This window comes from Scyliorhinus torazame, chromosome 24 (genome assembly GCF_047496885.1).
Source record: "Scyliorhinus torazame isolate Kashiwa2021f chromosome 24, sScyTor2.1, whole genome shotgun sequence".
NCBI classification, from domain to species: domain Eukaryota; kingdom Metazoa; phylum Chordata; class Chondrichthyes; order Carcharhiniformes; family Scyliorhinidae; genus Scyliorhinus; species Scyliorhinus torazame.
Genome location: NC_092730.1, coordinates 15,113,349 through 15,137,614, shown reverse-complemented (window position 1 = coordinate 15,137,614; position 24,266 = coordinate 15,113,349). Strand labels below are relative to the sequence as shown.

General features: G+C 56.7%; 1 protein-coding gene across 1 annotated transcript in view; it reads left to right on the top strand.

Annotated features, from left to right (window-relative positions):
• Positions 1-23,962, top strand: part of LOC140399913 (serine/threonine-protein kinase MRCK alpha-like) — a 188,159-nt gene extending 164,197 nt beyond the window's left edge. The window contains 7 exon segments of the mRNA XM_072489393.1: positions 4,980-5,077; positions 6,198-6,282; positions 8,066-8,186; positions 9,825-9,942; positions 13,181-13,301; positions 20,027-20,085; positions 22,615-23,962. Coding sequence (XP_072345494.1) covers positions 4,980-5,077; positions 6,198-6,282; positions 8,066-8,186; positions 9,825-9,942; positions 13,181-13,301; positions 20,027-20,085; positions 22,615-22,638 — 626 coding nt within the window. The 3' untranslated portion in view covers positions 22,639-23,962.
• The last annotated feature ends 304 nt before the right edge of the window (positions 23,963-24,266 follow it).

Genomic DNA, 24,266 nt, shown 5'->3' with positions numbered 1-24,266 from the left:
GGAATTTGAATTCCGCCGGCCGAGGGGAATTCGCACGGCGGCGAGGTGGTTAGCACCGCTGCCTCGCGGCGCCGAGGGCCCGGGTTCGATCCCGGCCACGGGTCACTGTCTGTGCGGCGTCTGCACCTTCTCCCACGCGTCTGCGTGGGTTCCTCCGGGCGCTCCCGGTTTCCCCCCCCCCCCCTCCCACAAGTCCCCGAAAGACGTGCGCGTTAAGGTGAACCGACATTCTCCCTCCGTGTACCCGAACAGGCGCCGGGAATGTGGCGACGAGGAGATTTTCAGTCACTTCATTGCAGTGTTAATGTGAGCTGACTTGCGACAATAATAAAGATTATTATTGTTATAAATTTGAACTAAATTCGACCAGCTGCCATGGTGGGGTTCGAAGATTGTGTCCCCTCGGAACGATAACCTTGGGGGGGGGGGGGGCAGGGGGAAGGGTCCCTGGATTACTAGCCCAGTGACATTACCACCACCTCCCCCTGTGTAATTAGCAAATGAATTTCAATATCGATGAATTTCAGGGACTTCATTTTGATCGGAAGAATCAGGAGGTGACGGACTGCTTGGAAAATAAGAGCGTAAAATTGTAGAGGGGGCAGAGGAACTGGGCGATTCCCAAATCACTAAAAGTATCGGCCCTAATAAAACCCCCCCCATTGAAACACTGGGTTCATTTCGAGAGGGGTAGAATTGGAAAGCAGAGAACAAGACAAAGAACAAAGAAATGTACAGCACAAGAACAGGCCCTTCGGCCCTCCAAGCCTGTGCCGACCATGCTGCCCCGACTAAACTACAATCTTCTACACTTCCTGGGTCCGTATCCCTCTATTCCATCCTATTCATATATTTGTCAAGATGCCCCTTAAATGTCCCTATCGTCCCTGCTTCCACCACCTCCTCCGGTAGCGAGTTCCAGGCACCCACTACCCTCTGCGTAAAAAACTTGCCTCGTACATCTACTCTAAACCTTGCCCCTCTCACCTTAAACCTATGCCCCCTAGTAATTGACCCCTCTACCCTGGGGAAAAGCCTCTGACTATCCACTCTGTCTATGCCCCTCATAATTTTGTATACCTCTATCAGGTCGCCCCTCAACCTCCTTCGTTCCAGTGAGAACAAACCGAGTTTATTCAACCGCTCCTCATAGCTAATGCCCTCCATACCAGGCAACATTCTGGTAAATCACTTCTGCACCCTCTCTAAAGCCTCCACATCCTTCTGGTAGTGTGGCGACCAGAATTGAACACTACTCCAAGTGTGGGCTAACTAAGGTTCTATACAGCTGCAACATGGCTTGCCAATTCTTATACTCAATGCCCCGGCCAATGAAGGCAAGCATGCCGTATGCCTTCTTGACTACCTTCTCCACCTGTGTTGCCCCTTTCAATGACCTGTGGACCTGTACTCCTAGATCTCTTTGACTTTCAATACTCTTGAGGGTTCTACCAAGAAGTGATGTGAGACCCGTATCGAATCTCGGTGAAACCACGCTGGAGTTCCTGGGAACGGTTCTGCCTCCATATTCTAAAAGGGATATAGAGGCCCTCACGGTAGCACAGTGCTGCTGCTTCACAGCGCCAGGGACCCGGGTTCGATTCCCGGCTTGGGGGTCACTGTCTGTGCGGAGTCTGCACGTTCTCCCCCCCGTGTGTGCGTGGGTTTCCTCCGGGCGCCCCGGTTTCCTCCCACAGTCCAAAGACGTGCAGGTTAGGTGAATCGGACATTCTGAATTCTCCCTCCGTGTACCCGAACAGGCGCCGGAATGTGGCGACGAGGGGATTTTCACAGTAACTTCATTGCAGTGTTAATGTAAGCCCACTTGTGTGACACGGATGGAGATTCTTATCAAAAAAGTATTTACTGGAATAATACCAGGACTTGGCGAGCACTTGCTAACGAGTGTGATTATCCACCTAAGAGATTGTGGCATCGAGCATGATTTCTGTGGGTCCCTACTGTTATGGGCCAGGGTTTAGAGAGCCCCAAAGTGTATCATGGAGTTCACCTGACCCACAACTTTTACTAGTTTGTGGTATGGGGAGCACACGGCCCACTCTCCAGGTGTGGGACAGCAGAAATGGAAAAGTATTTTTTAAAACAAAACAATGTTTATTCTATGAACTCAAGTTAATCTTTTTAAAACAAACAGTGAATATCTTAGCAACCATCAATTCAAAGACAACCCCCAAAGACTACAACACTAAGTAACTGTATGCTGTCCTTTTACACCCAAAAGACTTAACAAACCTTTAAACAGAAGCACATCGGGGTTTACAGTCAATACTGAAAACATTTATAATTCTGAATTCACCAAATGCTTAAGAGATAGTCCTTCATGGCAGCGAGCTCAGCAGTACAGCTGCTTTGTCTGACTTCAGCTGCGACACACTGAAAAACGAAACCAAAAAGACAGAAACCAAAAAGACAGACACACCCAAGCTTTCTCAAAGTGAAACTAAAAAATCAGAACCAGAGCTCAGCTCCACCCACACTCTGACATCACTGCAGTGACATGAGCAGCCCAACATTTCTTAAAGGTACCTTTCTTAAATACCCATTTCTTAAAGGTACTCTCACGTGAATGATGAACCAGATCCTCGAGCCCCATCTTCGACCGTACGCTTGACAGGTGTTCCCGGGAGGTGGATTGGCCACGTTAAAATTGCCCCTGAATTGGGTCCTCCAAGTAGGCCTCTTCTGAGCAAGGAAGGGTCTCTCAGGGGTTGATGCCTATGCTGCATTTCCTGAGGTAAACCTTTGAAGGACTTCCTTTGTCCTCCTCTTGTTCGGGAGCCCTCCCTTGGGTTTGGCCAATAAGATTTGCTTTGGAGGTCGGATATCCGAAGCACATGGTTTACAACCCATCAGGAAGATTGAACATGGAGGGGTGGCACGGAGGCGCAGTGGTTAGCACTGCTGCCTCATGGTGCCGAGGACCCGGGTTCGATCCCGGCCCCGGGTCACTGTCCGTGCGGAGTTTGCACGTTCTCCCCGTGTCCGCGTGGGTCTCTTCCCCCCCCACAACTTAAGATGTGCAGGGTAGGTGGATTGGCCACGCGCAATTGCTCTGGGTTTGAGTCCCACTTCAGGACTTGCTAGCCAAGGAAGGTGGCATCATAACATGGCCAACAGGTTGGTTATCAAACCGGCCTGTGGCAAACAGTGATAACAGGAGAGTCTCCTGGTTAGGCAGAACCCCCATTAGGCAATGGCATATCAGTGCCGTATCCTGCCTGGAATAACCGTGGACCAGCGTCCGTGATTGCCAATGCCTCCTTAGGGCATGGCACCTGAAGAGAGAGATGAGAGATATAGAGCAAATGGGCCCACATCATTGGGTATTCAGGGCACACCTCTTCACCCAGAGAGAGGGGGAGAATGCGGGACTCGCTCCCACGGGGAGTGGGGGAGAATGCGGGACTCGCTCCCGCGGGGAGTGGGGGAGAATGTGGAACTCGCTCCCACAGGGAGTGGGGGGGAATGTGGGACTCGCTCCCATAGGGAGTGGGGAGAATGTGGGACTCGCTCCCACAGGGAGTGGGGGAGTATGTGGGACTCGCTCTCACAGGGAGTGGGGAGAATGTGGGACTCGCTCCCGCAGAGAGTGGGGAGAATGTGGGACTCGCTCCAACAGGGAGTGGGGAGAATGTGGGACTTGCTCCCACAGGGAGTGGGGAGAATGTGGGACTCGCTCCCACAGGGAGTGGGGGAGTATGTGGGACTCGCTCTCACAGGGAGTGGGGAGAATGTGGGACTCGCTCCCGCGGGGAGTGGGGGGGAATGTGGGACTCGCTCCCACGGGGAGTGGGGGGGAATGTGGGACTCGCTCCCACGGGGAGTGGGGGAGAATGTGGGACTCGCTCCCACAGGGAGTGGGGGAGAATGTGGGACTCGTTCCCACGGGGAGTGGGGGGGGAATGTGGGACTCGCTCCCACGGGGAGTGGGGAGAATGTGGGACTCGCTCCCGCGGGGAGTGGGGGGTAATGTGGGACTCGCTCCCACAGGGAGTGGGGGGGAATGTGGGACTCGCTCCCGCGGGGAGTGGGGGAGAATGTGGGACTCGCTCCCGCGGGGAGTGGGGGAGAATGTGGGACTCGCTGCCACGGGGAGTGGGGAGAATGTGGGACTCGCTCCCACGGCGAGTGGGGAGAATGTGGGACTCGCTCTCGCAGGGAGTGGGGGAGAATGTGGGACTCGCTCCCACGGGGAGTGGGGGAGAATGTGGGACTTGCTCCCACAGGGAGTGGGGGGGAATGTGGGACTCGCTCCCACAGGGAGTGGGGGAGAATGTGGAACTCGCTCCCACAGGGAGTGGGGAGAATGTGGGACTCGCTCCCACAGGGAGTGGGGGGGAATGTGGGACTCGCTCCCACAGGGAGTGGGGGGGAATGTGGGACTCGCTCCCACAGGGAGTGGGGGAGAATGTGAAACTCGCTCCCACAGGGAGTGGGGGAGAATGTGGGACTCGCTCCCACAGAGAGTGGGGGAGAATGTGGGACTCGCTCCCACAGGGAGTGGGGGAGAATGTGGGACTCGCTCCCACAGAGAGTGGGGGAGAATGTGGAACTCGCTCCCATGGGGAAAGCTCGAGGTGAATAGTGTCGATACGCAGGAGGGAGAGGGAGGGATGGAAGGAAAGAGTGTCGGCGGGAAGCTGGAGGTGTGGTTGGGAGCAGGTACGGGTGGAGAACAATCACCAGGGAGGAGACGGGCCGAACGGCCCGATCCTATCATACGGCTTTGATGTAAATGCCTGTTTAGCTCCACGTTAAGCTCCCTCTCGCCCAGTGGGCAACTGGGGAGGGGAACACAGCTGCTTTCCCTCTCGTACTGTGCACCAGGAAGCCTGGCGGATTCTTACTCCCCAATCCCAGGGAGCGGGGTTGAGCGGGGGGGGGGGGGGGGGGGGGTATCACTGGGCAAGGAGGGCGGCGTTTGCGGAGGTAGTAACTGTTCCGTTTGTTCCCTGCAGCTTGTCGCGGGCCACACCTGACGGTGTACAGCGAGAATGCAGTGAATGTGTTTGACGTCAGGAAGGCTGAGTGGGTTCAGACCATACCCATGAAGAAGGTAAGCAGACAGAGACTGCGATACAAGGTGGGGGAGGGGGGGGGGGGGGTGGGGTTGGGGGTTAGCTCCGCTGCCTCGCACCGCCAGGGACCCGGGTTCAGTCCCGGCCTCGGGAGACTGCGGAGTCTGCACGTCCTCCCCGTGCCTGCGCGGGTTTCCTCCGGGTGCTCCGGTTTCCTCCCACAGTCCAAAGATGTGCAGCTTGAGTGGATTGGCCGTGCTAAATTGCCCCCTTCGTGTCCGGGGTTAGGTGGGGTTGTGGGCCTGGGCTGAGGGTGCTCCTTCAGTGGGCGGCCTGGCGGCGCAGTGGTTAGCACTGCTGCCTGACGGCGCCCGAGGGTCGCTGTCCGTGTGGAGTTTGCACATTCTCCCCGTGTCTGCGTGGGTCTCACCCCCCCACGCTCAATCAGCACTGAAGCGAGATTGCAGTCCAATTGAAGGCTTTAATGAACAAGTAGTTACCCCAGCAGCTCCGCTACAGAATGACTGCTGTGGGTGAAACACAGACTCTTATGCTCCGCCTGCTGGGCGGACCCACTCATACTACAGTACAAGGTACATCCCACCAAGGTACCGCGATACCCCTAATATAGCCTACCACAACCCCAACATCCCAAAGACCTGCAGGGTAGGTGGATTGGCCAGGCTCAATTGCCCCTCAGTTGTGGGGGGGGGGGGGGGGGGGGGAAGAAAAAAGAGAATTGGGTACTCTAAATTAATTTTTTTAAAAGGGTGCTCTGTCAGAGGGCCGGTGCAGACGCGACGGGCCGAATGGCCTCCTTCTGCGATTCTATTTCGGGAAGGAACTCTGACGCGCTTACCCAGTCTGGGCCTACCCGCAACGCCAGACCCACACCGCAATGTGGTTGACTCTCCACCGCCCCCTCAAGGGCAATCGGGGATCTGCGATGAATGCGGGCACGGCCCGCCACGCTTCACCAACGTATCGAAAAAGGAAGGAGGGTGTAGTCTCCGACCCCGGAGCTACCAAGCTGGCCTCCAGTGGGTGGGCCCGTTGGTGGGCGGCCTGGGCCTGAGGTTAGTGACGGGCTGCCCCCCCCCCCCCCCCCCCCCCGGTTAGACGCTGCCCTGAATTAACGCCTCGCCTTAAAATTTGCAGGTTCGCCCCCTGGGCCCAGATGGGTCGCTGAATCTCTTTGCGAGCGAACCTTTCCGGTTAATCTACCTCCGGAGCAAGGAAGCAGGTCAGAGTCCGCGTGGAATCTTTTTGCTGTCGGACACTGCCGAACCCATTCGCATGAGGTTCCTTGTCTAAGCTGGATAGACAGGTCAACTCTCTCCCTCTCTTCTCCTGCACTCTTCTCCCTTCTGCTCGTTCACCTCTTCCCCACCCCCCCCCCCCCCCCCACTCCCCCGTCACTTTCTCACTCATTCGCTCACCCCTTCCGACTTCCTCTCTCGTTCAGCTGCGTGGCTGTCATTCCCTCGCTCTTTCTCTCTTTCATTGCTCTCCCTATACCTCACCCTCCGATGCCTTCCCTGCCAATGTGAGAGTGTCACCCAGAAATCCAATGGGGGATTCAGAAAGCACTTCTTTATCCACAGGGAGTGGGGAGAATGTGGGACTCGCTCCCGCGGGGGAGTGGGGAGAATGTGGGACTCGCTCCCACAGGGAGTGGGGGAGAATGTGGGACTCGCTCCCACAGGGAGTGGGGAGAATGTGGGACTCGCTCCCGCGGGGAGTGGGGAGAATGTGGGACTCGCTCCCACAGGGAGTGGGGAGAATGTGGGACTCGCTCCCACAGGGAGTGGGGAGAATGTGGGACTCGCTCCCACAGGGAGTGGGGAGAATGTGGGACTCGCTCCCACAGGGAGTGGGGGAGAATGTGGGACTCGCTCCCCATAGGGAGTGGGGGAGAATGTGGGACTCGCTCCCACGGGGAGTGGGGGGAGAATGTGGGACTCGCTCCCACAGGGAGTGGGGGAGAATGTGGGACTCACTCCCACAGGGAGTGGGGGAGAATGTGAGACTCGCTCCCACGGGGAGTGGGGAGAATGTGGGACTCGCTCTCACAGGGAGTGGGGAGAATGTGGGACTCGCTCCCACTGGGAGTGGGGAGAATGTGGAACTCGCTCCCACAGGGAGTGGGGAGAATGTGGGACTCGCTCCCACAGGGAGTGGGGAGAATGTGGGACCTGCTCCCACAGGGAGTGGGGGAGAAGGTGATGTTTGTCAAGCATACGAGCAGTGTCCCATCATCCCTGTTTTCTCCAGACCCCAACTAATCGGTGGTTCGACGGTACAAAAACTGCTTGTGTGGTTAACGGTGAGGAAGAAGGTTTAACCTGCAGGAGGATAGGGATGATCAGCTTGGCAGAAAAGTGGAAAGATAGAGTTCAACCCGGAGAAATGTGGAGGAATTAATTATGGAAGTTGCAACAAGGAAAGGGGGAATTTGCAATCAATGGGAGGATATTGATCAGACGGATCTTGGAGTGATGATTCAGCGAGTTGGTTGAGGGGCAGCAGGGTGGCACAGTGGTTAGCCCTGCTGCCTCACGGCGCCGAGGTCCCAGGTTCGACCCCGGCTCTGGGTCACCGTCCGTGTGGAGTTTGCACATTCTCCCCGTGTCTGCGAGGGTTTCGCCCCCACAACCCAAAGATGTGCAGGGTAGGTGGATTGGCCGCGCTAAATTGCCCCTTAATTGGAAAATATGAAATGGGTACTCTAAATTTAACAAAAAAAAAAGAGTTGGCTAAGAAGACACAAGCCATGCTTTCAGTTACTCAGTTACGCAGGAGAGCGGGACACGCCTGCGTTGCTCGTTGCCAACCAGCACGGAGACGATGATGGGTTAAAATGGCCTCCTGCCCCGTGTCGTTCATTCCCATCCTTCAATGTTGACGGGGGGTCTCTTCTCTGCTGCGTTCGCTCAGTGTAGGCCGCCTCCCTCTGCGCGCAAGAGGCCCTCCTTCCCTCTGCCCGAATCGACGTTTGACCATCCCCCTTCTTTCCCCGGGACTAGCGACGGACGATTTCAACGTCCCCGAGACAACGGATAACAGTCGCCGGCAGATGTTCCGGACGAAAAACAAGAAGCGTTTCACTTTCCGAATCTCTGAGGAGGATCGGGTGCACCAGTGGAGGTAAATGGAGGGGGGGGGGGGCTGATGTTTTCTTCCAACATCTCTGCCGCAATCCCACCCCGCCTCGCCAAGCTCCCGGAGGCGAGCACTCCCGCACCGATTGTTTCCTGGTGTGTGGAACTCGTTCCGCTGCCTCCTGGGGCCTACCGATGTCAGGTGTACCTCGCTGGGTAATTTGCAGTGAGAACTATGTGGGCTTGGATACCCACTGCAGAGATGCTGTCTGAGGGGACGGCGCTCCCTGTAATGAAAATCGCTTATTGTCACAAATAGGCTTCAAATGGAAGTGACTGTGAAAAGCCCCTAGTCGCCATTTTCCGGCGCCTGTTCGGAGAGGCTGGTACGGGAATCGAACCGTGCTGCTGGCCTGCCTTGGTCTGCTTTCAAAGCCGGCGATTTTAGCCCTGTGCTAAACCAGTAACCAAGGCATCCACCCCACCCCTCCCGCCTGGCCTCGCCTCCCCCCCCCCCCCCCCCCCCCCCGCCTTCAACGGGATCTCGCTGAAGCTGGTCGGACCTCCAGGTTCAGGGACATCACATTCTCGAGACATCGAAGCGTGTTTGAGTCTCTCCAGCCGTCAGACGTTAACTGAAAACAACAGAAATCGAGCGTGCAGAAGGTGGTAGTTCAGTCGGGCACCACGGGCCTGGAGGGCCGAAGGGCCTGTTCCTGTGCTGTACTTTTCTTTGTCCTTTGTGACGGGGGGCGCGGCGGCTCGCACTGCTGGCGCCGAGGACCCGGGTTCGATCCCGGCCCCGTCCGTGTGGAGTTTGCACATTCTCCACGTGTCTGCGTGGGTCTCGCCCCCACAACCCAAAGATGCGCAGGGTAGGTGGATTGGCCACGCTAAATTGCCCCTTAATTGTGTTATGGGCCAGGGTTTAGTAAACTCCAAAGTATATCGTGGAGTTCACCTGACCCATAACTGTTTATCGATTTTAGTTACGATGGGCCTACCTTTCGGGTGTTATTTAACCGAGGTCTTAAGTGCTTTTTAATCAAAAAAACAAACTTTATTCTACAAATTTAGTTAGCACTTTGTATAAACACACACAGTAAGAATTTGTATCAACTACAGACATAAAAAGACCCCACACAGCTGCAGTACTCTATGTATAACCCTTAATGAATCCCCCCTTAACTGTTCCAATTCAATGACAAAATCCAAGTAAACCCAAAAATCCCATTTCAAAGGTGTGCCCAGCACACGGCACTCTTACTGGTATAAGACTTGTTATTGATACTCTGTTCCCCTTTTCAAACAGCAGATTTTAATTCCTTAAAGAAAGCACTTATCTCTCTTTTAAGTTACCAAGCTGTCAGGAAACAGCTTTTAATATTAAGATAGAGAAACATTTCTTTCAAGCCGCGCAGTTCAAAACCCGGCCCAAACTCAGAAGCGAAAGTAAAACCTCACAGAGCCACGGCCCAGCTCCACCCACACAATGACATCACTGAAGCCATGTGATAAGACAAATGGGACAAATTTCTTAATGGGACACTCCCATGGCAATTGGAATTTTTAAAAATATGTATGAAGACCCTTCATGGTCTGCGTCCATCTTAGAGGGCGGGATTCGTAACCCCCTCCCCTGTTCGCCCAATCACTAAATCTGCTTTTTGCTCGTCTTGCACAGGGAGATGCTGAAAAACCCACACAGGAGGTCCAAGTTAATCTCCAACCCGTCCAACTTCAGCCACTTGGTGCACGTGGGTCCGGGCCCGGGCATACAGGACGTCCGAGACCCTCCCCCGGTCAGTGTCCCATCGGGGAAGGGGAGGGAGGTGGGGGAGGGGAATGAGGAAGGCGGATGGAGTGATGGTCGGGGGGGGGGGGGGGGGGGCGGCGGGGGTTGGGGATTGGCCATTGGCAGGGGGGGGGGGGGAATCGAGACAAGGTGGGTTTGATACTGGGGGCGCTGACGCACATTTCCCGCTCACGTTCCTGGAGGGGGCTTCGTTCGTCCCGACAACTTGAATTTATGGAGCATCGTGAGCAGCATAAAATGCCCCAACCTTGCTCCGAAGGATGGAATTTGATTTCAAATCCCATCAGGAGGTATGAGGGACAGACCACCAAAAGCTCGGGAAAAGGATCGGTCTTAAAGCAGGTTAGGGCAGCACGGTAGCATTGTGGGTAGCACAATTGCTTCACAGCTCCAGGGTCCCAGGTTCGATTCCCGGCTTGGGTCACTGTCTGTGCGGAGTCTGCACGTTCTCCCCGTGTGTGCGTGGGTTTCCTCCGGGTGCTCCGGTTTCCTCCCACAGTCCAAAGATGTGCAGGTTAGGTGGATTTGCCGTGATAAATTGCCCATAGTGTCCAAAATTGCCCTTAGTGTTGGGTGGGGTTACTGGGTTATGGGGATAGGGTGGAGGTGTTGACCTTGGGTAGGGTGCACTTTCCAAGAGCCGGTGCAGACTCGACGGGCCGAATGGCCTCCTTCTGCACTGTAAATTCTATGATAAAGGAAGAGAGAGAGGGAGGCGGAGAGGTTTAGGGAGGGAATCCAGAGCTGGAGAGCCTCCCCCCACCCCCCCCCCCCCCCCCCCCCCCCCCACCCCCAGGCAGATGAAAACATGTCCGCCAACTGTGTAGCATTGGAAATGGGGGGATGTTCAAGGGGCCGGAATTGGAGGAGTGCAGAGATCTCGGAGGATTGTAGGAGCTGGAGGAGGTTACAGAGATAGGGAGGGTTGTAGGGACAGGAGGAGGTTACAGAGATAGGGAGGGTAGTAGGGGCTGGAGGAGGTTACAGAGATAGGGAAGGTTGTAGGGGCTGGAGGAGGTTACAGAGATAGGGAGGGTTGGAGGGACAGGAGGAGGTTACAGAGATAGGGAGGGTTGTCGGGGCTGGAGGAGGTTACAGAGATAGGGAGAGTTGTCGGGGCTGGAGGAGGTTACAGAGATAGGGAGGGTTGCAAGGGCTGGAGGAGGTTACAGAGATAGGGAGGGTTGTAGGAGCTGGAGGAGGTTACAGAGATAGGGAGGGTTGTAGGGACTGGAGGAGGTTACAGAGATAAGGAGGGTTGTGGGGGCTGGAGGAGGTTACAGAGATAGGGAAGGTTGTAGGGGCTGGAGGAGGTTACAGAGATAGGGAGGGTTGCAGGGACTGGAGGAGGTTACAGATAGGAATGGTTGTAGGGGCTGGAGGAGGTTAGAGATAGGAGGGTTGTAGGGGCTGGAGGAGGTTACAGAGAAAGGGAGGGTTGTTGGGGCTGGAGATTACAGAGATAGGGAGGGTTGTAAGGGCTGGAGGAGGTTACAGAGATAGGGAGGCTTGTAGGGATTGGAGCTGGAGTTTCAGATTAAAGTCAGTGTGTATGGGACCCGTTCCCCAGTGAGAGTCAGTGTGTGTGGGACCTGTACCCTAGTGAGAGTCAGTGTGTGTGGGACCCGTACCCCAGTGAGAGTCAGTGTGTGTGGAACCCGTACCCCAGTGAGAGTCAGTGTGTGTGGGACCCGTACCCCAGTGAGAGTCAGTGTGTGTGTGACCCGTACCCCAGTGAGAGTCAGTGTGTGTGGGACCCGTACCCCAGTGAGAGTCCGTGTGTGTGGGACCCTACCCCAGTGAGAGTCAGTGTGTGTGGGACCCGTACCCCAGTGAGAGTCAGTGTGTGTGGGACCCGTACCCCAGTGAGAGTCAGTGTGTGTGGGACCGTACCCCAGTGAGAGTCAGTGTGTGTGGGACCCGTATCCAGTGAGAGTCAGTGTGTGTGGGACCCGTACCCCAGTGAGAGTCAGTGTGTGTGGGACCCGTACCCCAGTGAGAGTCAGTGTGTGTGGGACCCATACCCCAGTGAGAGTCAGTGTGTGTGGGACCCGTACCCCCAGTGAGAGTCAGTGTGTGTGTGGAACCCGTTCCCCAGTGAGAGTCAGTGTGTGTGGACCCGTACCCCAGTGAGAGTCAGTGTGTGAGGGACCGGTACCCCAGTGAGAGTCAGTGTGTGTGGGTCCCGTACCCCAGTGAGAGTCAGTGTGTGTGGGACCCGTACCCCAGTGAGAGTCAGTGTGTGTTCGGACCCGTACCCCAGTGAGAGTCAGTGTGTGTGGGACCCGTACCCCAGTGAGAGTCAGTGTGTGTGGGTCCCGTACCCCAGTGAGAGTCAGTGTGTGTGGGACCCGTACCCCAGTGAGAGTCAGTGTGTGTGGGACCGTACCCCAGTGAGAGTCAGTGTGTGTGGGACCCGTACCCCAGTGAGAGTCAGTGTGTGTGGGACCCGTACCCCAGTGAGAGTCAGTGTGTGTGGGACCCGTACCCCAGTGAGAGTCCAGTGTGTGTGGGACCGTACCCCAGTGAGAGTCAGTGTGTGTGGGACCCCGTACCCCAGTGAGAGTCAGTGTGTGTGGGTCCCGTACCCCAGTGAGAGTCAGTGTGTGTGGGACCCATACCCCAGTGAGAGTCAGTGTGTGTGGAACCCGTACCCCAGTGAGAGTCAGTGTGTGTGGGACCCGTACCCCAGTGAGAGTCAGTGTGTGTGGAACCCGTACCCCAGTGAGAGTCAGAGGCCGGGATTCTCCCCTTCCGGGGCCTAAGTCCCCCACACCGCGGGAAAATCGACGGCAACGACTCCGGCGTCAATGGGCCCCCCAAGGTGAGGAATTCTCACCTGTCTCGGGGGGCTCGCTGGACGGCGGAGGGGGTTGGCGAGTCCGTGCCTGTGCCGAAGGACGGGCCGGACCTCGCACATGCGCGCAGCCGCCAGCGTGTTCTGGCGCATTGTGCGGGGGCGTCTCTTCTCCGCGCCAGCCATGGCGGAGTTCCACAGGGGCCGGCGCGGAAGGAAAGAGTGCCCCCACGGCACAGGCCCGCCCGCAGGTCGGTGGGCCCCGGTCGCGGGCCAGGCCACCGTGGCGGCCCCGGCGTGGCAGCCGGTGTCCCCTCCCCCCGGCGGGGCGTCGGAGAATCGCCCCCCCCCCCCGCGAGTGTGTCCGCTATGATTGTCAACGGGGCCATTCTCTCCTTTCCAATAAGTGTCTCGTTCTTTCCTTCAGTCGAAACATTCACCAGAGGGAAGGAACCAGCCACCATTCAGCCTCCCTGCCTTCCGACAGCGCAGCAACACCGAGTCAGGGGGCCTGAGTGATAAAAAGACCTCCAGAGAATCAGAACCAGGTAAGGCTTCGTCCTGATCGTCAGGCCTCAACTGTAGGCAATGCAGAGGAGGACGCAGTGGTTAAGGAGCTCTCTATCTAACCCCGTGCTGTACCTGTCCTGGGAGTGTTTGATGGGGACAGTGTAGAGGGAGCTTTACTCTGTATCTAGCCCTGTGCTATTCCTGTCCTGGGAGTGTTTGATGGGGACAGTGTAAAGGGAGCGTTACTCTGTATCTAACCCCGTGCTGTACCTGTCCTGGGCGTGTTTGATAGGGACAGTGCAGAGGGAGCTTTACTCTGTATCTAACCCCGTGCTGTACCTGTCCTGGGAGTGTTTGATGGGGACAGTGTAGAGGGAGCTTTACTCTGTATCTCACCCCGTGCTGTCCCTGTCCTGGGAGTGTTTGATGGGGGACAGTGTAGAGGGAGCTTAACTCTGTATCTAACCCCATGCTGTACCTGTCCTGGGAGTGTTTGATGGGGACAGTGTAGAGGGAGCTTTACTCTGTATCTAACCCCGTGCTGTACCTGTCCTGGGAGTGTTTGATGGGGACAGTGTAGAGGGAGCTTTACTCTGTATCTAACCCCGTGCTGTACCTGTCCTGGGAGTGTTTGATGGGGACAGTGTAGAGGGAGCTTAACTCTGTATCTAACCCCGTTACCTGTCCTGGGAGTGTTTGATGGGGACAGTGTAGAGGGAGCTTTACTCTGTATCTAACCCCGTGCTGTACCTGTCCTGGGAGTGTTTGATGGGGACAGTGTAGAGGGAGCTTTACTCTGTATCTAACCCCGTGCTGTACCTGTCCTGGGAGTGTTTGATGGGGACAGTGTAGAGGGAGCTTTACTCTGTATCTAACCCCGTGCTGTACCTGTCCTGGGAGTGTTTGATGTGGACAGTGTAGAGGGAGCTTTACTCTGTATCTAACCCCGTGCTGTGCCTGTCCTGGGAGTGTTTGATGGGGAGAGTGTAGAGGGAGCTTTACTCTGTATCTAACCCCGTGCTGTGCCTGTCCTGGGAGTGTTTGATGGGGACAGTGTAGAGGGAGCTTTACTCTGTATCTAACCCCGTGCTGTCCCTGTCCTGGGAGTGTTTGATGGGGGACAGTGTAGAGGGAGCTTTACTCTGTATCTAACCCCGTGCTGTACCTGTCCTGGGAGTGTTTGATGGGGACAGTGGAGAGGGAGCTTTACTCTGTATCTAACCCCATGCTGTACCTGTCCTGGGAGTGTTTGATGGGGACAGTGGAGAGGGAGCTTTACTCTGTATCTAACCCCGTGCTGTACCTGTCCTGGGAGTGTTTGATGTGGACAGTGTAGAGGGAGCTTTACTCTGTATCTAACCCCGTGCTGTGCCTGTCCTGGGAGTGTTTGATGGGGAGAGTGTAGAGGGAGCTTTACTCTGTATCTAACCCCGTGCTGTACCTGTCCTGGGAGTGTTTGATGGGGACAGTGTAGAGGGAGCTTTACTCTGTATCTAACCCCGTGCTGTGCCTGTCCTGGGAATGTTTGATGGGGACAGTGTAGAGGGAGCTTTACTCTGTATCTAACCCCGTGCTGTACCTGTCCTGGGAGTGTTTGATGGGGGACAGTGTAGAGGGAGCTTTACTCTGTATCTAACCCCGTGCTGTACCTATCCTGGGAGTGTTTGATGGGGACAGTGTAGAGGGAGCTTTACTCCGTATCTAACCCCGTGCTGTACCTGTCCTGGGAGTGTTTGATGGGGACAGTGTAGAGGGAGCTTTACTCTGTATCTAACCCGTGATGTACCTGTCCTGGGAGTGTTTGATGGGGACAGTGTAGAGGGAGCTTTACTCTGTATCTAACCCCGTGCTGTACCTGTCCTGGGAGTGTTTGATAGGGACAGTGTAGAGGGAGCTTTACTCTGTATCTAACCCCGTGCTGTACCTGTCCTGGGAGTGTTTGATGGGGACAGTGTAGAGGGAGCTTTACTCTGTATCTCACCCCGTGCTGTACCTGTCCTGGGAGTGTTTGATGGGGACAGTGTAGAGGGAGCTTTACTCTGTATCTAACCCCGTGCTGTACCTGTCCTGGAAGTGTTTGATGGGGACAGTGTAGAGGGAGCTTTACTCTGCATCTAACCCCGTGCTGTGCCTGTCCTGTGAGTGTTTGATGGGGACAGTGTAGAGGGAGCTTTACTCTGTATCTAACCCCGTGCTGTCCCTGTCCTGGGAGTGTTTGATGGGGGACAGTGTAGAGGGAGCTTTACTCTGTATCTAACCCTGTGCTGTACCTGTCCTGCGAGTGTTTGATGGGGACAGTGTAGAGGGAGCTTTACTCTGTATCTAAACCCGTGCTGTACCTGTCCTGGGAGTGTTTGATGGGGACAGTGTAGAGGGAGCTTTACTCTGTATCTAACCCCGTGCTGTACCTGTCCTGGGAGTGTTTGATGTGGACAGTGTAGAGGGAGCTTTACTCTGTATCTAACCCCGTGCTGTGCCTGTCCTGGGAGTGTTTGATGGGGAGAGTGTAGAGGGAGCTTTACTCTGTATCTAACCCCGTGCTGTGCCTGTCCTGGGAGTGTTTGATGGGGACAGTGTAGAGGGAGCTTTACTCTGTATCTAACCCCGTGCTGTCCCTGTCCTGGGAGTGTTTGATGGGGGACAGTGTAGAGGGAGCTTTACTCTGTATCTAACCCCGTGCTGTACCTGTCCTGGGAGTGTTTGATGGGGACAGTGGAGAGGGAGCTTTACTCTGTATCTAACCCCGTGCTGTACCTGTACTGGGAGTGTTTGATGGGGACAGTGGAGAGGGAGCTTTACTCTGTATCTAACCCCGTGCTGTACCTGTCCTGGGAGTGTTTGATGTGGACAGTGTAGAGGGAGCTATACTCTGTATCTAACCCCGTGCTGTGCCTGTCCTGGGAGTGTTTGATGGGGAGAGTGTAGAGGGAGCTTTACTCTGTATCTAACCCCGTGCTGTACCTGTCCTGGGAGTGTTTGATGGGGACAGTGTAGAGGGAGCTTTACTCTGTATCTAACCCCGTGCTGTACCTGTCCTGGGAGTGTTTGATGGGGGACAGTGTAGAGGGAGCTTTACTCTGTGTCTAACCCCGTGCTGTACCTGTCCTGGGAGTGTTTGATGGGGACAGTGTAGAGGGAGCTTTACTCTGTATCTAACCCCGTGCTGTACCTGTCCTGGGAGTGTTTGATGGGGGACAGTGTAGAGGGAGCTTTACTCTGTGTCTAACCCCGTGCTGTACCTGTCCTGGGAGTGCTTCATGGGGACAGTGTCGAGGGAGCTTTACTCTGTATCTAACCCCGTGCTGTACCTGTCCTGGGAGTGTTTGATGGGGGACAGTGTAGAGGGAGCTTAACTCTGTATCTAACCCCATGCTGTACCTGTCCTGGGAGTGTTTGATGGGGACAGTGTAGAGGGAGCTTTACTCTGTATCTAACCCCGTGCTGTACCTGTCCTGGGAGTGTTTGATGGGGACAGTGTAGAGGGAGCTTTACTCTGTATCTAACCCCGTGCTGTACCTGTCCTGGGAGTGTTTGATGGGGACAGTGTAGAGGGAGCTTAACTCTGAATCTAACCCCGTGCTGTACCTGTCCTGGGAGTGTTTGATGGGGACAGTGTAGAGGGAGCTTTACTCTGTATCTAACCCCGTGCTGTACCTGTCCTGGGAGTGTTTGATGGGGACAGTGTAGAGGGAGCTTTACTCTGTATCTAACCCCGTGCTGTACCTGTCCTGGGAGTGTTTGATGGGGACAGTGTAGAGGGAGCTTTACTCTGTATCTAACCCCGTGCTGTACCTGTCCTGGGAGTGTTTGATGTGGACAGTGTAGAGGGAGCTTTACTCTGTATCTAACCCCGTGCTGTGCCTGTCCTGGGAGTGTTTGATGGGGAGAGTGTAGAGGGAGCTTTACTCTGTATCTAACCCCGTGCTGTGCCTGTCCTGGGAGTGTTTGATGGGGACAGTGTAGAGGGAGCTTTACTCTGTATCTAACCCCGTGCTGTCCCTGTCCTGGGAGTGTTTGATGGGGGACAGTGTAGAGGGAGCTTTACTCTGTATCTAACCCCGTGCTGTACCTGTCCTGGGAGTGTTTGATGGGGACAGTGGAGAGGGAGCTTTACTCTGTATCTAACCCCATGCTGTACCTGTCCTGGGAGTGTTTGATGGGGACAGTGGAGAGGGAGCTTTACTCTGTATCTAACCCCGTGCTGTACCTGTCCTGGGAGTGTTTGATGTGGACAGTGTAGAGGGAGCTTTACTCTGTATCTAACCCCGTGCTGTGCCTGTCCTGGGAGTGTTTGATGGGGAGAGTGTAGAGGGAGCTTTACTCTGTATCTAACCCCGTGCTGTACCTGTCCTGGGAGTGTTTGATGGGGACAGTGTAGAGGGAGCTTTACTCTGTATCTAACCCCGTGCTGTGCCTGTCCTGGGAATGTTTGATGGGGACAGTGTAGAGGGAGCTTTACTCTGTATCTAACCCCGTGCTGTACCTGTCCTGGGAGTGTTTGATGGGGGACAGTGTAGAGGGAGCTTTACTCTGTATCTAACCCCGTGCTGTACCTATCCTGGGAGTGTTTGATGGGGACAGTGTAGAGGGAGCTTTACTCCGTATCTAACCCCGTGCTGTACCTGTCCTGGGAGTGTTTGATGGGGACAGTGTAGAGGGAGCTTTACTCTGTATCTAACCCGTGATGTACCTGTCCTGGGAGTGTTTGATGGGGACAGTGTAGAGGGAGCTTTACTCTGTATCTAACCCCGTGCTGTACCTGTCCTGGGAGTGTTTGATAGGGACAGTGTAGAGGGAGCTTTACTCTGTATCTAACCCCGTGCTGTACCTGTCCTGGGAGTGTTTGATGGGGACAGTGTAGAGGGAGCTTTACTCTGTATCTCACCCCGTGCTGTACCTGTCCTGGGAGTGTTTGATGGGGACAGTGTAGAGGGAGCTTTACTCTGTATCTAACCCCGTGCTGTACCTGTCCTGGAAGTGTTTGATGGGGACAGTGTAGAGGGAGCTTTACTCTGCATCTAACCCCGTGCTGTGCCTGTCCTGTGAGTGTTTGATGGGGACAGTGTAGAGGGAGCTTTACTCTGTATCTAACCCCGTGCTGTCCCTGTCCTGGGAGTGTTTGATGGGGGACAGTGTAGAGGGAGCTTTACTCTGTATCTAACCCTGTGCTGTACCTGTCCTGCGAGTGTTTGATGGGGACAGTGTAGAGGGAGCTTTACTCTGTATCTAAACCCGTGCTGTACCTGTCCTGGGAGTGTTTGATGGGGACAGTGTAGAGGGAGCTTTACTCTGTATCTAACCCCGTGCTGTACCTGTCCTGGGAGTGTTTGATGTGGACAGTGTAGAGGGAGCTTTACTCTGTATCTAACCCCGTGCTGTGCCTGTCCTGGGAGTGTTTGATGGGGAGAGTGTAGAGGGAGCTTTACTCTGTATCTAACCCCGTGCTGTGCCTGTCCTGGGAGTGTTTGATGGGGACAGTGTAGAGGGAGCTTTACTCTGTATCTAACCCCGTGCTGTCCCTGTCCTGGGAGTGTTTGATGGGGGACAGTGTAGAGGGAGCTTTACTCTGTATCTAACCCCGTGCTGTACCTGTCCTGGGAGTGTTTGATGGGGACAGTGGAGAGGGAGCTTTACTCTGTATCTAACCCCGTGCTGTACCTGTCCTGGGAGTGTTTGATGGGGACAGTGGAGAGGGAGCTTTACTCTGTATCTAACCCCGTGCTGTACCTGTCCTGGGAGTGTTTGATGTGGACAGTGTAGAGGGAGCTTTACTCTGTATCTAACCCCGTGCTGTGCCTGTCCTGGGAGTGTTTGATGGGGAGAGTGTAGAGGGAGCTTTACTCTGTATCTAACCCCGTGCTGTACCTGTCCTGGGAGTGTTTGATGGGGACAGTGTAGAGGGAGCTTTACTCTGTATCTAACCCCGTGCTGTACCTGTCCTGGGAGTGTTTGATGGGGGACAGTGTAGAGGGAGCTTTACTCTGTGTCTAACCCCGTGCTGTACCTGTCCTGGGAGTGTTTGATGGGGACAGTGTAGAGGGAGCTTTACTCTGTATCTAACCCCGTGCTGTACCTGTCCTGGGAGTGTTTGATGGGGGACAGTGTAGAGGGAGCTTTACTCTGTGTCTAACCCCGTGCTGTACCTGTCCTGGGAGTGCTTCATGGGGACAGTGTCGAGGGAGCTTTACTCTGTATCTAACCCCGTGCTGTACCTGTCCTGGGAGTGTTTGATGGGGACAGTGTAGAGGGAGCTTTACTCTGTATCTAACCCCGTGCTGTACCTGTCCTGGGAGTGTTTGATGAGGACAGTGTAGAGGGAGCTTTACTCTGTATCTAACCCCGTGCTGTACCTGTCCTGGGAGTGTTTGATGGGGACAGTGTAGAGGGAGCTTTACTCTGTATCTAACGCCGTGCTGTACCTGTCCTGGGAGTGTTTGATGGGAGACAGTGTAGAGGGAGCTTTACTCTGTATCTAACCCGGTGCTGTACCTGTCCTGGGAGTGTTTGATGGGGGACAGTGTAGAGGGAGCTTTACTCTGTATCTAACCCCGTGCTGTACCTGTCCTGGGAGAGTTTGATGGGGACAGTGTAGAGGGAGCTTTACTCTGTATCTAACCCTGTGCTGTACCTGTCCTGGGAGTGTTTGATGTTGTTTGGGTGTTGTGTGTTGTGATGTTTGGGTATTGCGTGTTGTGTGTATGTTCTGTGCGTGTACAGACAGGGTGACACATATGCACAACACTGAACTCGAATCTCTCTGCAGGTTCCTCGAGCAGTCGGCTGCCACGGAAACAGATATCCACGGACCCAGCATCGCTGGCGGTAAGACAGCTCGCTTTACAAACACTCTCCGCCCCCCCCCCCCCAGAGCGCCTCCTCTTTCCCAGAGCGCCCCCTCTTACCCAGAGCGTCTCCTCTTTCCCAGAGCGCCCCCTCTTTCCCAGAGCGTCCCCTCTTTCCCAGAGCGCCTCCTCTTTCCCAGAGCGTCCCCTCTTTCCCAGAGCGCCTCCTCTTTCCCAGAGCGTCTCCTCTTACCCAGAGCGCCTCCTCTTTCCCAGAGCGCCTCCTCTTTCCCAGAGCGCCCCCTCTTACCCAGAGCGCCTCCTCTTTCCCAGAGCACCTCCTCTTACCCAGAGCGCCCCCTCTTTCCCAGAGCGCCCCCTCTTTCCCAGAGCGCCCCCTCTTACTCAGAGCGCCCCCTCTTACCCAGAGCACCCCCTCTTTCCCAGAGCGTCCCCTCTTTCCCAGAGCGTCCCCTCTTTCCCAGAGCGCCCCCTCTTACCCAGAGCGCCTCCTCTTACCCAGAGCGCCCCCTCTTACCCAGAGCGCCTCCTCTTACCCAGAGCGCCCCCTCTTTCCCAGAGCGCCCCCTCTTTCCCAGAGCACCTCCTCTTACCCAGAGCGCCCCCTCTTTCCCAGAGCGCCCCCTCTTTCCCAGAGCGCCCCCTCTTACTCAGAGCGCCCCCTCTTACGCAGAGCGCCCCCTCTTACTCAGAGCGCCCCCTCTTACCCAGAGCATCCCCTCTTACGCAGAGCGCCCCCTCTTTCCCAGAGCGTCCCCTCTTTCCCAGATCGCCCCCTCTTACCCAGAGCGCCCCCTCTTTCCCAGAGCGTCCCCTCTTTCCCAGAGCGTCCCCTCTTTCCCAGATCGCCCCCTCTTACCCAGATCGCCCCCTCTTACCCAGAGCGCCCCCTCTTACCCAGAGCGCCCCCTCTTTCCCAGAGCGCCCCCTCTTTCCCAGAGCACCTCCTCTTACCCAGAGCGCCCCCTCTTTCCCAGAGCGTCCCCTCTTTCCCAGATCGCCCCCTCTTACCCAGAGCACCTCCTCTTACCCAGAGCGCCCCCTCTTTCCCAGAGCGTCCCCTCTTTCCCAGATCGCCCCCTCTTACCCAGAGCGCCCACTCCTACCCAGAGCACCCCCTCTTTCCCAGAGCGTCCCCTCTTTCCCAGAGCGCCCCCTCTTACCCAGAGCGCCCCCTCTTTCCCAGTGCGTCCCCTCTTTCCCAGAGCGTCCCCTCTTACCCAGAGCACCCCCTCTTACCCAGAGCACCCCCTCTTACCCAGAGCACCCCCTCTTTCCCAGAGCGTCCCCTCTTTCCCAGAGCGCCCCCTCTTACCCAGAGCGCCCCCTCTTACCCAGAGCGCCCCCTCTTTCCCAGAGTGTCCCCTCTTTCCCAGAGCGTCCCCTCTTTCCCAGAGCACCCCCTCTTACCCAGAGCGCCCCCTCTTACCCAGAGCGCCCCCTCTTACCCAGAGCACCCCCTCTTACCCAGAGCGCCCCCTCTTACCCAGAGCGCCCCCTCTTTCCCAGAGTGTCCCCTCTTTCCCAGAGCGTCCCCTCTTTCCCAGAGCGCCCTCTCTTACCCAGAGCGCCCCCTCTTACCCAGAGCGCCCCCTCTTTCCCAGAGCGTCCCCTCTTTCCCAGAGCGCCTCCTCTTACCCAGAGCGTCCCCTCTTTCCCAGAGCGCCCCCTCTTTCCCAGAGCGTCCCCTCTTTCCCAGAGCGCCTCCTCTTACCCAGAGCGTCCCCTCTTTCCCAGAGCGCCTCCTCTTTCCCAGAGCGTCCCCTCTTACCCAGAGCGTCCCCTCTTTCCCAGAGCGCCTCCTCTTTCCCAGAGCGTCCCCTCTTTCCCAGAGCGCCCCCTTCTTTCTAAAATAAATAAATTTAGAGTACCCAATTATTTATTTTCCAATCCAGGGACAACTTCGCGTGCCCAATCCACCTACCCGGCACATCTTTGGGTTGTGGGGGCGAAACCCACGCAGACACGGGGAGAATGTGCAAACTCCACACGGACAGCGACCCAGAGCCGGGAATTCTAACCTGGGACCTCGGCGCCGTGAGGCAGCAGTGCTAACCACTGCGCCGCATGCCGCCCAGAGCGTGCCCCCCCCCCCCCCCTCTTGCCCAGCACGCCCCCCCCCCATGTTCTGTGGTGAGCCCGGTCCCCCTTTCTCTCTCTGCTCCCCTCTCATTTTCAGACCCGCCGTCCTCCATCTGTCCCTCTCACATCTCTTTTTCTCTCTCTCTCTCTCCATCCCCCTCCTCGAGTGTCGGACACCCCCACCCGTTCCCGTCCTCCCCTCTGCCCCGTCTGCCTGTCGCCTCTCACTTTCTGCCCCTCTCTCTCTCTGCGTCGCCTCTCTTTTCCTCTCTCTGCCCCCCCTCCCTCGTCCCTGTCACCTCCCCCTCTCTCTATCCCATGCCACTCGCTTTCTCTGCCCCGTTCTTCCTCTCCGGCTGGCTTCTCCCTTTCCCCCCCTCTGCCCCCACTTTCTCTCCTCTCCCCCCCCCCCCCCCCCCCCCCCCCGGATACATCTCTCAAAAAGGATTTTTTTTTTTGTCTGCAGGATTTTAATCCCTCTCATCTCTGACCCCCGGCCTAGCTCGGAGGCCCGGCCTAGCTCGGAGACCCGGCCTAGCTCGGAGGCCCGGCCTAGCTCGGAGGCCCGGCCTAGCTCGGAGACCCGGCCTAGCTCGGAGGCCCGGCCTAGCTCGGAGGCCCGGCCTAGCTCGGAGGCCCGACCTAGCTCGGAGGCCCGGCCTAGCTCGGAGGCCTGTTCCAGCTCCACGGGTGGCTCCCCCTGCAGGAAGCAGGACCCAACCGAACACTTCCAGCGATCGTTGCCGGGCCTAACCCAGCGCTCGTCCCTCTGAGGAAACCGTGGTCGCTCCATGGGGGGGGGGCGACGACGACATCTCTGCTTCCTGAACATCGACTGGACGCTTGTTTCTAGAACATTCCGCCCGCCGTTGGAAGTGACTCCGAGACCTGCCGTGGGCTCCCTCTCATATCGGCCTTGAAGACCGAATCCTCTCCGGATCTTCCACCCCCAACCCGCCAGAGAGCGCGTTTGGACAGGAATATCCCAGGGTCGTTAGGGTTAAGGGTCACGCCGCCCACCGGCTCCTCACATGGGGGGTCAATCTTAGCCACAACCGAGGGATGGCTCACCGATCTCCGCCTGCGATTCCCACACACTCGATGGCGGGACTGGCGGTGGGGGTACACGGGGTGCTCGCCTCGCCCGTGTTGCTGTTTCTAAAGCGCTTCAGTGTCAAAACAGTCCTCGGGTTAAAAGCAGAGAGGGAAGCCGTCTCTCCTTGGTCACCGCCGTAACCAAGGGGGGGGGGGGGCACGCCTTCCTCCCGCTGTGCAGTCAGTGAGTAACTGCTGCCAATGGGGAGGAGGGAGTATGCCCCCTCCCCCCCCCCCCCAGCCCACCCCCACAAGTGTGCGGTCCCCCTTCCCCGCCACCCCCCCCCCCCCACTGTGGGTCGAGCGGGAGACGGGGCCGCGACCTCGATCGGTCACGTCGGCCCTGCGGGTGTTCTCGGGGACGGTCGCCGCCTCCCCACAGCCTGAGGCCTTCCCGTTGGCCGGCTGCGGCCTAAGCGCCGGCGGCCATTTTGTGGGAGCGGGTTCGCCACTCGTCCGTACTGGAACAGGAGGCGGCGGGGGGGGAGAGAGAGAGAGAGAGAGACGGTTGGCCTATCCGCAGCCCCCTGCCAATGCAATGCCAGAGAACGTACGCCCCCTTCAATCTGGCCCTCCAAATTCTTATGGTGTTCCACCGCCCCCTCAACCTTAAAGCCAATGTACCTCTCTGCCTTCGAATATTCCTGATTTGCGTACTTGGTTAACGCTTCTAATGTCCCCCCCCTCCCGTTTAATACAGATATAGATGTGTACAGCGATGAGGGGGTGTCGCTCAGCTTATTTCTCTTGGGTCCGTCGTCTCGGGAACTATTTACCGAATAGGAGAGTTGGGGGGGGTGGGGGGGGGGGGGGTCCACCACTGAAATGACATCGTCCGCCGCCCTCCCCTGACCCCGGGATAAGTTTGATCCGGTGTCGAGCTGACACGGTGAGAGTCGCCACAGTCGCACAGCCGGGACGGGGGATGGGACCCGCGCCGTCGGCCATCGCGAAGGGGCCGACTGGGCGAAACCCCCCCCCCCCCCCCCCCCCCCGGCCCCTTGCCCCACTCCCCGTTGGAGA